The sequence below is a fragment of the Lepisosteus oculatus genome, chromosome 15, assembly GCF_040954835.1.
Source record: "Lepisosteus oculatus isolate fLepOcu1 chromosome 15, fLepOcu1.hap2, whole genome shotgun sequence".
NCBI classification, from domain to species: Eukaryota; Metazoa; Chordata; class Actinopteri; order Semionotiformes; family Lepisosteidae; genus Lepisosteus; species Lepisosteus oculatus.
The window spans coordinates 33616858-33630122 of NC_090710.1; the positions used below are offsets into that span (position 1 = coordinate 33616858).

General features: G+C 37.5%; 1 protein-coding gene across 1 annotated transcript; it reads left to right on the forward strand.

Annotated features, from left to right (window-relative positions):
- Positions 1 to 3126: 3126 nt before the first annotated feature.
- Positions 3127 to 12624, forward strand: klf5b (Kruppel like factor 5b). Its single transcript, XM_006639374.3, has 4 exons — positions 3127 to 3488; positions 5690 to 6539; positions 7108 to 7167; positions 10705 to 12624. The coding sequence occupies exons 1-4, from the start codon at positions 3309 to 3311 to the stop codon at positions 10881 to 10883; spliced, it is 1269 nt and encodes a 422-aa protein (XP_006639437.2). The 5' UTR covers positions 3127 to 3308; the 3' UTR covers positions 10884 to 12624.
- The last annotated feature ends 641 nt before the right edge of the window (positions 12625 to 13265 follow it).

Sequence of the window (13265 nt, forward strand, 5' to 3'; positions counted from 1 at the left end):
CACTATACTCTGCTTTAAGTATTGCTGCGTAACAAATTAATTAAACTCAAAGCATGGTCTTCTTGTTCACTTTTAAATTATTTAAATTTGTTTAAATTACTATTTCCACAGTTTGGAGCTAGAATTGTACTGTTGCTGGAAAGGGTAATTAACAAGGCTTATCAGTATAATTAGGGGCAGAGTGCTGCACTAGTGCTTTGCTACCTCACAGAGCAGAGACCCTGTTTTCAATTTCCTACCTGGGCTGCTGTCTGCAGAGTGTGTATGTTCTCCCCACGTTTGCCTGGGTTTTTTCCAGCAGCCCAAACACATACTGGGAGGTTAATTGGCTTCTGGGAAGATTGGCCCTGGTGTGAGTGTGTGTCTGTGTGCGCTCTGCGATGGACTGGTGTCCCATCCATAGGCTCCAGCTCCCCCACGACCCTGAATTGGATGAAGTGGTTAGAAGATGGATGGATGATTAAGTGTATTTAAGGAAATATGGATGATGCTTTTCTCCAAAGTATGTCCCACAGATTATAATATTGTGTTTTGTTTAATGCAAATGAATGCAGGCTCTGTTTGGTTGGGCAATCGGATTAACATATTATTCACATACATGTACAATGCCAGTGTACCCCCTACCCACCTGTATGGAGTTTAAAGTCCAAACTGCTACACTATACATATACCGCAGCCTTCTTATAGGCCTTCTTCTACTGAATCACCTTCCCTTAAAGGCTCCATTTCTAGGAATCCTGATTGATATTAACAAATACAATAACTGTCTCAGGACACTCAGGAACTTGGGTTTGAAAAATAAGCAATCCAGTTACTACAGACTCTCAGCATTGTTCGTTACTCTGTAGGGCAGTACATTCTTACCGTTAAGTGTGTAGCTCTTTTAAGCAGAGAACATAGTGTATAGTATTAAATACCTCATTCAATACTATATATATATATTACATTAAGTCATGTTTATTCAAAAGTAAATACTTTTAAAGCTGATCCAAGTATTTAAAATCCTCAAAGGCACCGAGTCCAGTGAGACACAAACCGGAGGATATAACATGGAAGTGCAGTTAAAACTGAGAATAGGAGGTAAATCTTTTCACAGGGGCTGTAGGATTGAGTAGCAAGTTACCCAGCTACACTTGATGCCACATCCCTGGCATCTTTCCAAAACCAGCTGGATGAAATCCTGAAATTGACCAGCTACTAACTACCAAGCAAGCCACGGTGTGTCATGTTGTCTCTAAGCACATTTCTTGGAATGTCTTCTCATCAGATTTCAGTTCCAACCTGTGCAGGGCAATTAAACAATTAAACCTGATTGTTTTTCTGAATTTTGCGTATATCGGGTTTTTTCCACTACGGTCTTTTACAGTTATTCACTTCCTTAAAGGTGCAGTTTCTGATAAATAACCTCGGAGCGTAAAATGTCAGAATTATGCAGCTAATTAAACAATCAGACCAACAAGGTAACTGGGACCGTGGATCTAACATAAACCGTAATGCACTCGTGCTAGCCGGTCCTCCCCTGGTTCGTCTCTTTTACAGCATTTTCCGTCATATGATTATAGTTTCTAAAATATACTGTAGAAAATAAGGAGAAATACATTTTGTCTTGACAGAATACAAATCACTAATTGCTGTGTTACCAATTTATTTTTTTTATTTTCTTGCCACTAGAATAATTTCCTTTCTGTCATTCGGGTACAGCTTTTTTAAATGGCTGGATGAAGCAGACCTAAACTGCACACTTTTAACCGATGTGGGGAAAGCCAAAAAAAAGTATTTAAAAAGTTATAAAAGTTTTGTGCATTTGCATTTTGTGTATTTCTTTCCAAAGGTTTCCAAATGGGATAAACTGCACCTGCTGTTCAAGGTGGGAGAAAAAATCAATCACATTTTAAATAGCAGGAGCGCGTTGTTATTTAATAAGGTCTCAACAGGACATTCCAAATATAATAAATTGCTGTTATGAGTTTTATAATATCTTACTGCTGAGCTAGTATTTTTTAAAATATGTTTTACCCTGCGAGTTTCTATTGATGTTCCTAAATTGCATTAAATGCTGAACTGGTGGACTAACATACTTCACTTTTTTTAAATACTGGCTTCTAGATACACAATCATACGATTGCCAGTATGTCGGGTGTTTCACTTGACAGCATTTATGTCGCCTCCTTCTTGGAAAGAAACAAAGAGGCAGCATTTAAACAAATCCCCTGTTCACAGGTCCTGCGAACTGTACTTCACATCTAGCACGCAAACGTAGTGTAGCAGGTTAAATGGAAATGAGATCGCCCGGGGCGTTGTTTTCAAATTTATCTGGATGAAACTACACACCCAAACAAAAGCGGGGTTAAAATTGTTTTTAAATGATGTATATTAAAGATGCAGTTGCCGAAGGTTTTACATTCTAATGGCTATGGTGGTTGGTCAATTTTAGACGTTGGGACGTAATTCAAAGGACATCCTTTATCCCTACATCATGAACGAAGATTTCGGCATTTGTGGGAGCTAAATGGATAGGATGGCTTTGGAAAAAAAAACCGTGCGAAATATTTCTAACGCTCAAAGTCTCCCGGGTCTTGATTTGTTGCACACACAGCGTTTAAAAATAGGAATGCATTCCTTTATCATTAAGAGTTTCGAGCCGATCCGGGTCTTCTAGTTACCCTTGGCCCGAGGTGCTCAGAATAAACTAAACTGCTGTAACTGGAATTCCCCTCCAGCTCCACTTATGAAAAACAAAAAGATACAGTACTTCGTTTTCCAGTACATTACATAAATATGTTTTCCACAGTTTAGGGGCTACAAATGTTGTCACGTGTAAAAACAAATACGTGCCACCCTACTCGCACGTTCACTGACCTGCTGTGGTTTGAGTCTGATGAAGTTACTACTGTATGTGGCACCATTGTTACTTTTTGTTCCCGAAACGATGTGAATCATATCCAGACCTTGTGCATTTTCGCTGAAGAATGCTTCTGAACACTCCGCAGTACACCAAACCCGCTGAGTAATAAAGTATTCTCAAGATTTTCAATGATTGTAATCCCTACTACGGTTTATAGTAATTAGCCTCCCCCTTGTCAATCCGATCACCTTGGCTCCGCCCCGAGGCGAACCAGAGAAAAAGTGACCGAGGCGATGTTAGATCAGAAAAGTCCAACAACGGCGAGCTGGGTGGAGCACCGCGCGAAATCTACCGGAGATCTTTCCGTTCGTGTGATTTTCCTATTTGCACTCTGAAAGAATAGCATAAGTAAAACCTAACTGGAATATACCACACTGGGTATTGCACCCTGTAGCTGACATTCATGGCCACTACCACTCTGTTAACGATGACTGCAGGGCTGGGTCCGGGGCAGGACGAACCGTTTTATGCCCTTCTTAAACCAACGCTGTCTGAAGGTAACCAGGAGAGAGACTTGTCGCTGTTTGCTGGAGACATGAAGAATACGGCCAGTGCCAGGATTTTAACGAACGATTTTATGCAGGTAGGACATACTAAGTTTTAGATTTGCAACTTTTCAGTGAAGGTTCTCCTGGGAGCTACAAGTTAAAAAGTCAGGCTTTTTGCGAACGCCTTCTTTTGCACTGTTCAATAGCTATTGATGTATTTGTTTAAAACTTGGTTTGCATTTTAACAGTCCCTTCGTCTCCTTTGAAGGCTGCCTGAATAGAACACGACATTCTAGTGACGATATTTTCATTCCTTTTCAATACTTTTTAAAATAAATATCAGATATGGTGTGATAGTCTAGATGTTTTTGTTTAGATTGCTATTTTTGTATTTTATTTTTCCCCGAAGAGAGAGCCTGCTAAAATCGCGCAGGATTTGAATGGTTTCGTATCATTACTAAGAAAAGGACATCCGTAGTTGGTACGACTGTAAATATATGTATGAATAAAGGAAAATAGTATGTAAGTGAATCTTAAAACTATGTTTATTTCCAGTCCGGGGTAGGAATGAAGGTGGGAGGTACTGTGTGGGCGGAGGGCATTTTTAGCTGTTTGGAAGTTGGAAGCCAGGTCTCTGGCATGGAGTGAGCGCTCAGTACAGTTGCTGTACGGCTGTGTGCACTTGACCACCATCTCGTCGACAACTGACTCCCCTCGCCCACTCGCAGTGCTGGCTCGCAGACTGGGAGAAACTTCCCAGCAACGCAGACCTTAATCAGAAAACCGTTTTGAAAGAGATACTGGGCAGTGAACAGCTGGAAGATCTAAATTCAGAAATAGCTAACCATAGCCTAGCAGAACACTTCTAGCGCTTTGTTCCAGTTTAAAGGATTTTTTTTTCGGTTACTCGAGCATATCACTTACATTAGAGAAATAAGTGAAATTTCCACACATGATTTGGACAGAAGATTAGTTTTGTTTTAACGCGATCGGGGGAGATAGCAGAGTGGTATGAAAAAAGCTTAGCAATTTAACTTATTTTCCACTTGTCAGCTGATTCTGTTTTGGGATTTGGTGTGAGCTGCGTTTTTACAAGAGAAGGGGGAATGTAGCATAAGTCCATTGAAGAGTACTTGATAAATGTTTTGCTGATGACTGTACTAGTAACATATCAGCCTCCTTCCACCCACACGCGCTTTAGCGCAAGCACGGAATGATTACAGTTTAGGCATCAAAATGTCAAGTCTAGTGTTACAGTTTTATAGCTTGACATTATACCCTGCTGAAACGTGGAATGAGAATATTTAATCTGTAATACGCACGCGAAATACACCATGAGACTTTATTCGTTTGATAGCTCACATCCCAATCCATAGCTTTCGAAACGTTTTTCGAGATTTTATTAATGAACAACAAACCCTTTTGCTTTCCTTCTGCTACTTGTTTCAAACATCAGGTAGAGGCTGAAGGACGGAACAGTGCAATTTCTAAAGATGCCTGAAAAATATAATGGAGAGATGCATATAAAAGGAGTACACTGGAAACACTGAAATCTGTTACAGTTTTGTATTGAAATGTAATAATAATCAGAATTGGCTGTGAGAGAGGAGACAAAATGATTTACAGAAATCAGTTACACATTTGGTGTGTGTTTTGTTTTGGCTTCCTTAAAAACGTCATGTGTAATATGTTCCCCCTGCAGATTTGAAGGTCATAATATTAATGTATAGAAAAAAAATGATCAGAAGTACTTATACTGTTTTGACAAAAAAACAAACCCAAATCTTCCAAAGCTTACTCTTGGTCAGAGTTTAAAATAGAAGCACTCACTATTTTTAAGACGCTCATGCTTCATGAAATGTATCAGTAGCAATCTTATATACCTTATTTTACATTTATTATATTAATTTTGTTTATTAAAAAGGTCCAAAGGGAAAATTTAAGTGGTAGCAGTTAAATCTTCAGTAGTAGGCTAAAGATATATCTACATCATAAATTGGTTCCTAGAAATTGACTCTTAAGGCACACAGAAGATTGATTATGATGAATATAATTTGAATATACCGGGTGTTTCCATAGTGTGTCAGCTGGACTTATTATGTTCAGATTTAAAACATTTTTACACCAGTCTAGGTGAATTTAAAAATCTACACATTTTTATCTTTTGAGATATTAAATTTCTTCAATAGTTGGTGAAATTAAGAAAAGCATTGCAATCGTTTGTCAGAGTCATTTCTCTCTGCCTGAGAAATACACTAATTTCTTCTTGGTGATTTTCTTGGTTTTTAATTCTCAGACAAGATCAGAGATGGACAAGTACCTGACGCCACAGCCTCCACCACCCCTGCTAACACCAGAAGAAAAGAAGTTTCGTAGAGATAGTGTTTCTGTGGTGGACCAGTTCTTTTGCGAAGATGAAGGGTCACCATACAGCATCAACATGAACGTCTTTCTTCCAGACTTCACATACCTTCGGACTGGCTTGTGCAGACCCCAGAGGCCAGCGGTGCCGCAGATCAAGACTGAGCCCATGCACTGCTTCGTGCACCCGAACAGCCCAAGCACCAGCGCAGCACAGACCCTCCCTGAGTTTACCAGTGTCTTCAGCTCTGCTGCAGGGGCAGACATCAACAGTATCTTCATCAAACAAGAAATGCCTTCCCTTGATATCCCTCAGGAGGGTCCCCTGTTTCAGCTCTTAAATTCCCCAGAACTGGAAGGGCCCATTGCTGGGAGCCAGGCCTGTGCTAACCCTCATAGCAACATTCCTATGGCATCTGCAATGCCCAATAACAACAACCTTCCTTTGGGCACCCAACAGTCTGCTGCCAAGCCGTTCTGTAACGTGCGCACTGGTCCCTATTCCCTGCCACCCCAGTTTGTTCAGCAGCAGCAGCAGAAGCCTACCTATCTCCCCCCCTCTCCTCCAAGCTCGGAGCCAGGAAGCCCTGACAGGCAGACAGAACTGCTACAGAACCTGTCACCTCCCCCTTCTTACGCTGCCAGCATCGCTTCCAAACTGGGCGTCCACAGTCCAACTCTGGCTCCTGCCTTGCAGGGCCCTCAGCATTCTGTACCGGTCCGGTACGCCCGCAGGACAAACCCTGACCTAGAGAAAAGACGGATACATCACTGTGACTTCCCAGGTAAAAAAGCACTATTCCTCCGTTAATGAGTAGATCCAGCAGGGAAGAGCCAAATGTATTTAAGAGTTTTTTGTTATTGTTCATAATGGAGATTTATGTTTTGTTTTACCTTGTCTTCGCTCTGAATTATTTAGTTGAAGCACATTGCCTTTTACCAACTCCCAACAAATGCAAGGAAATTGCTGTCAAATTATTGAATACTGTTACCTCAAAAGGTCCTAGCAAATAAAAATGATTGAAGGATACAGACATTAAAAGGCCATTTGCACAGAATAGTTTATTTCAAAAGCTAGAATAAAGTGCTTGCCACTTAAAAGAGTACATCAGTTTCGGGTATTATGTAGCCTACTATGAACAGCACTATGATTAAATACTGTTATTTTTTCCTTTGTTGATGTTTGTTAAAGCTTTATTTTTCTCCAAAAAAATCTATAATTATGTATTTATTAAGAAGGTATCACAGATGCAATTTTAAATAAGCCAAACTGTTTTCAAAATAGTTATTGGTTATGAATGACTGTTTTTTACTGCTTGTTTTGAATTCTATTCCATTTCATCTCTAATTTAGGGTGCAAGAAGGTCTACACCAAATCTTCTCACCTGAAAGCACACTTGAGGACTCACACTGGTAAGCATTTTAATTATCCAGGCATCATATCTTAAAACTTTCTTTTAAAAGAGAAGGGCCATTTATTCTCAAACTGTTCCATGGCAATTTTCCAGGTGGCAGACTTTCCTTGTTGGCATCATTGTATATTCATTTTGTGATGCCTGAAGATAAAACTATCCCACATAATTTTATTATCCTTCAGATAAAATGGAAAAATTACATTTTTTCATTTGATTTGCACTCTTAATTTTTCCAGAAAGTGGAAAAAATGGAAGGTATTTTCCGATAAAAAAAGAGAAGCAAACCTTCAGGCATTTCAGGCACAACTATATTTCTGTTACCTTTGTTTTGTGTTATAAACTGGTATTCAATGAAATACTGCTTTTTTGTTCTGAGCTATGCCAAGATGTAAAGTAATTAAATTTTATGCCTTCTTTAAGAACTAAATTTGCACCCCTTTCACAAAACATTGGTGGTTTTAAGTATAGTAAGTATAAACAGTATAATCTGTTGATGCTGTTCATTGATAGATTTCGGTTATATTAGTCATTGCATTTTCTCTTTTTGTTCTTAAAAAGGGGAAAACTGCTTTAAGTCCATCCTGAATGCAAAGCAAATGTTTGAACTGCCTTCATACTGCTGCTATCATCAGGCTGAAATGGGCCTGTTGATAATCTCTGGATTTGAATGTCAGTTTTGCTGTTTTCCGTGAGAAAACTGTACCTTTATCGCGGGGCTTATCCCTACTTGTCTGATTTCTTTTTCACGTAAATCCTTTCGTTAAACTGCCAAAAAAGGCAATCAAAATATTTAGTTAAAAGGTTGTGAAGTTAAAGTTAATGCTGACACCCTGGTTTATTTTGTTAACCTGTTCTTTTTATGTGCAGACTTGATAAGCCAATGAGCTTTCAATACATCCAATAACCAGATAAGAGGGAGATTATCAGTAGTTGGCATTCTAAATTATTTGACTATTGTGAATTGAGATTTGAGTTTTATAGGTATTTTATAGTGTTATTTTTAAACAATAATTATTTTGTGCAAATAAAAACAAGGCAATTGTGCAAGAACTGTATTTCACATTTGTGTATGAGCATTAGAGCTTGGTGAATTTCAATATGGTGATTATGGCAAACCTACTGTTACTGCAGAACTTAGTTTAAGGTAAATAAGGAAGTTATCACTTTCGTTTCTTTCAGCCTCTATAAATCTAAACTGATGTCATTGCAGTATTTATCTATGGGGATAAAGTTCATTTTACTTAACTGCTGGCGAATAACTGTTGTTTAATTTGCTTGATTTATTTTGTCTTGGGGTGGGGCAGGTAATGGTGAACCTAGATGCTTTGCTCTTTCTCAGTATAAGGCTTTTGTAATGGCGCAACACATATCAACACGATTACAGAAAACCCCTCAACACAATGGGGTTTAAAACAAAGTTAGATTCTGTATTTATTCATTTACTTCCATTTCAGAACTTACTGGGAGGCCCTGCAGTATTTCTCTCAGCATTCATTATCTTAAGAAATCCCCAATTGTTTGAAGAAGAGGGGCTTTTTTCTAATCTGAAAGGGTCTAAACAATAGCTATATAATCGCCTGTGATGAAGACAATCTTGTCTGTCTTTTAAGGTGAAAAGTGCTTTAGGCACAGTTTGTCTACCATTAGTAGTCTAAACAAGTTAATGCACATCCCCTTTGTTGGTCTGTGTTTACCCAGGCTTCAGGTCCACCTTAAGCTGCTCTTGGGGGTTTTCCTCTGTCTGTCCTCCAATTGTCTCACATTGTATTTGTGGAAGGTGTATGGTATGTTAGAAAAGTTGTACGGAGGTTTAAAGATTGTTATAAAATGCAGTTAAACTAAATGTCAATATTAATTGGTACTATTGTTTTAATAGAGACAGAAGCTGTCCAGCAGGAAAAAAAAGCAAATCTATTTTTTAAAACCTGGTATACTGTAACCATTTAATTGATGTAAAGTATGTTTAATAGTTTAATGCAATCCGCTTCTTTCTCTTTGGCATATATAGACAGAATTAATTTGTGTCTCTGGATATGCAAGTAGTTGTCAAATATTGCTTCATCTAGAAACTAAAATGCTACTTTAAAGTGGCACTGTAAAAACTGCTTAAAGGATATATATATATATTAATATAGGTGTTAGGTAGATTCATTGAACGCAAACTATAAAAGATTTAGTACTATCCTTTCTGACCCCTAAACCTACTAATTTTGGTTGCAAACATTTACACGGATGGAAGGTGAGGTAAATTTCTGCTGGTAATATGTCAGCAAATGAATGAATGAAACAAACTGTACAAGAGAGAAATAAGACTAATAAAAAAAATTAGACTAATTTGCTTACTCTATTTTGATTCTTCTTGCGTGAGGTCAGTGGTTAACTTGTGTTAGTATGATTTTGGAGATTAGAATTCTTATCCAAAAAACTGAAAAAAATATCTATTTAAAGTAAAAACTGTGACTTGATGTGTGCTAGCAGTCTCATGATTTTAATGTTCCACATTAGAAACACCATTGAATTGTTAGGAAGTTTGTTCACTCTCGCTAAAATGGTTTAAATCAAGTTTTGTGCATTTTCATAACTGTTTCTTATATGTACTATAAGTTCTGCAGTTATGTAAAGGGGAAAATTGAATAAATAAAGCAATGCTTTAACGTACTAATATTATGTGAGAAAAGTTTGAGAATTGAGAATTGTGAGATAGATGCATGTATACATAGATGTATACTGCAAGGAGTAATATCTGCTAAAATGGAACTTTCTGAACTCAGTAGTTACGCACATACCCAAAAGGGTTTAGAGGAAAAAAAACTGGTAAAGCTGGATAATATGTAATCACCAAGTACCAAGCCACTACATGATACATGCTTAAACTGTACCATTAAATCTCCCAAAATAATTTTGCCATCTGTCATATTTCAGAAAAATTGATTCTAAAGCATAACACACATTATCAACACTTTGTAAACCTTAAGCTATATTGAAGCAGCGTGCAAATTCAATTGATAACATCCTTGCTGAGTGTTTATTATGAAACCATAGATACAAACAGTCAGAAATGGGAAACATTATAAGGACAATTGCTGCCTTGCCAGAAGTTTCTCGTGTAGCACATAAAAGCATTTATGGAAGTGGAATTCCTCACTTTTTTCATGGCTTTGTTTGAACAAGAGTGTATCTGTGTTTTGAAGGGCATTTGTCAACATACATATTCACTAAATGAGTACAAGTGTTTTCTTGACTACCGCGCCATCCTAATGAAAGTCTAGCTGTTCAGAGAAACACCTTGCTGTGAGAGCAGCTCTTTATTACTTTTGCTTGTTTTTACTGCTTCAAGCTGAGTGAAATTCGCTCTTTTTGCCGATGAATGTCACAATGCTGGGGAGTCACACACTTAGGCCTGCATCTTGCATTCTGCTCAGCTCTGTCAGTGTGCCACTCTGGCCCATGGTTTTGAAGGCAAAGGCAGGGGTAGGCTTTTCCTGCTGTTTAACGAACCCAGGCCACCCTGTGAATCGCTTTGTTTCCTTTCCAGGCGAGAAGCCCTACAAATGCACCTGGGAGGGCTGCGACTGGCGGTTTGCGCGGTCGGACGAGCTGACCCGTCACTTCAGGAAGCACACCGGCGCCAAGCCCTTCCAGTGCGCCGTGTGCAGCCGGAGCTTCTCCCGGTCTGATCATCTGGCTCTGCACATGAAGCGCCACCAGAGCTAGGCCACGATGCAGGTCACCCGCATTGAGTGACAAGCCTGAGCTGTGTCTGATCAACCATTTTCACATTAAGCTTTGGGGGAAAACTGGAACTTTTCAGATTTTTTATTCATTTTTTTTCCCCAAACATGACAGAGGTGCAAACCCGAAGAATGTTTTTGTGTTAATTGATTCTTGCGTCCCCCTTGTTTAAGAGTTCTTGGAAGAAGAACAAAAAGACTTCAAGCTAACACAAGTTGAAAACCAAAGATTCTTTTGTGTTTTGACCAAAGCAAGCATCACTCTTATGATAGTGTTTAAAAAAGGGCTTGGAAATCCATGAGACACTGTTAAAGAAAATAAAAGATAACAGCCTTATAGAATTGGATTTCAAACCAAAGAACAAACCTTGGAAACTACTTGAAATTTTCTAAAATGTTTTACTTGTATTAAGACATTTCCATTATTAAAATACATTTATGAGATCACTGTGTAGTAACAAATATGTTCTACAGCATATATATATATTGCAAAGGGCTTGTTTTGCTTTTTAGCATTTACTTAAATGAGCATGGCAAGCTTCAAAACCTGTTTAATTTGCCTTTTGACTGAGAATTTGTCCCATGTCAGTCTAATAATGAGCTACTACTGCCAACACTATATTTGCCACAAGGCCTATGATTTTATCTTGGTGTAAGACACATGACAGTTGGGAAACACAAATTTTTAAAAAATCATAATAATTGGCACAGAAATATGTCATTTGTTAATAATATGTTTAAGTGCGTTCCCAAATAGTCTTGTTACAAAGCATGGATTTATTTTACTTTGGTTAATTAGAAAATGTTTCTCAGAAGCTAAACTGGAAAAATGTAATTACATAATTTTATGTATTGTTTCTAAGCACTGGAAGGGCACATTTAATACTGCATATATGACTGATCAGCACTATCATAAAGCTTTCATTTTAAACTGGATGTCAGATTTCTGAAAATATATTGCCTTAATAATAATAATTGATTGTACTGCTACTGGATTTTTTTAACATAAGGGAGCGAATAATTAATTTAATATGATGTAAAAAGGAATTGCCCAAAATGTGGGAATAAACTGGTTCAAGTAATGTATCATTTGTACAAACATAATTATTTAAACTGCTATGCATGCCTTTATATTTTATACTGTTCATGTTTGAAGCCATATGAATGTAAAAAAACCTTACAGTTTTCTGTAATAAGCTTTATGAACAAGAATTTCATTGCAAGTGCCTTCAAGGCCTTTTAGAAAACAAACATTAAACTTTAAAGTTTCTCATTAGATTAACTAATTTGTAAAGCAATGGGACAGGATTACTACCCTTTCTTAGGCTAGGCTAATGTGAAAAATAGTGGCTTGCTATTTGGTGTACATGTTCTTTTTCTCATTTTATTTATTAATGTAGCCTAGTATAAGGAAACTGGAAGAGTAAAAGTAAATTATGTAACTAAAATGCCTTAATGTAAATACTTGGCATCTGATGTACATATCATGTTTTTGGTACGATGTGTCAATTGTTATACTCTATTCCTGAAAACAAAGGGGCAAACCAGGCTGCTGTCCTGCTCTAGCATTGTGTGTGCTGTTACATTTTTTGTCTTGTGTTTTTTATTATTATTTTGAAATTATGTATAAAATGTAAGATGACGTTCACAAAACAGTTGTATTCCCACCATGTTTTGGGACTGATCAAAATATCTAATAAAACTTTGATGTTGCTTAATAATGACTTTGCATCAGTCTCAGCTGTTTCTTTGAGTATTTGTTTTCAGTTTGTTGAAAGTAATACTCAAAACTATGCTTTAAATATTTCAGTTTTCAATCAGTTCATAGGATTGTTCTATATTTATAAAATATAGTATGTATTGAAATATTGATCAAACATTGTTTTTTTTATTTTGTTTAATAATCATTTTACTTGTTGACAGGATACTCTTAAGGCTGGCCAGCCCACTCCTGGTTCTTATTGCTCTGTTACAGTTGAGGGCTCTGTTACTTCATTAAACCCTTAATTGAACTAATAATTTGCTAATAAGTTGCAAATCATGAATCATTTATACAACAATGTAATTGATTGGAAACATCTAGGACTTTAAAGCACAAAATTACAATGTAGGTACAATTGACCAAGTTATCAGTCAATAAAGGGCTCTACTACATTAGGTAATGAAGAGCTCAGCTGGAAACTAAAACCAGCACATACTGGGATAACCGGGATCTCGGTGTCCTGCTCTATAGTTTATGTTTTTAACTATAATTGCTCTTTATTGCAATCCTCCCACCTTGGCTTGCCATGCCACTCTCATACCTGTGTTGGAGAGATGTTTGCTCTAAACCATGCACTGTTAGAGTCATCTGCCCCACAGTGCC

Bases quoted from the DNA above. Each gene is read 5' to 3' on its own strand.
- klf5b (XM_006639374.3), top strand. From the start codon at position 3,309: ATGGCCACTACCACTCTGTTAACGATGACTGCAGGGCTGGGTCCGGGG. The intron at 3,489-5,689 runs GTAGGACATACT...TTTAATTCTCAG, and splicing joins TAACGAACGATTTTATGCAG to ACAAGATCAGAGATGGACAA. The intron at 7,168-10,704 runs GTAAGCATTTTA...TTTCCTTTCCAG, and splicing joins ACACTTGAGGACTCACACTG to GCGAGAAGCCCTACAAATGC.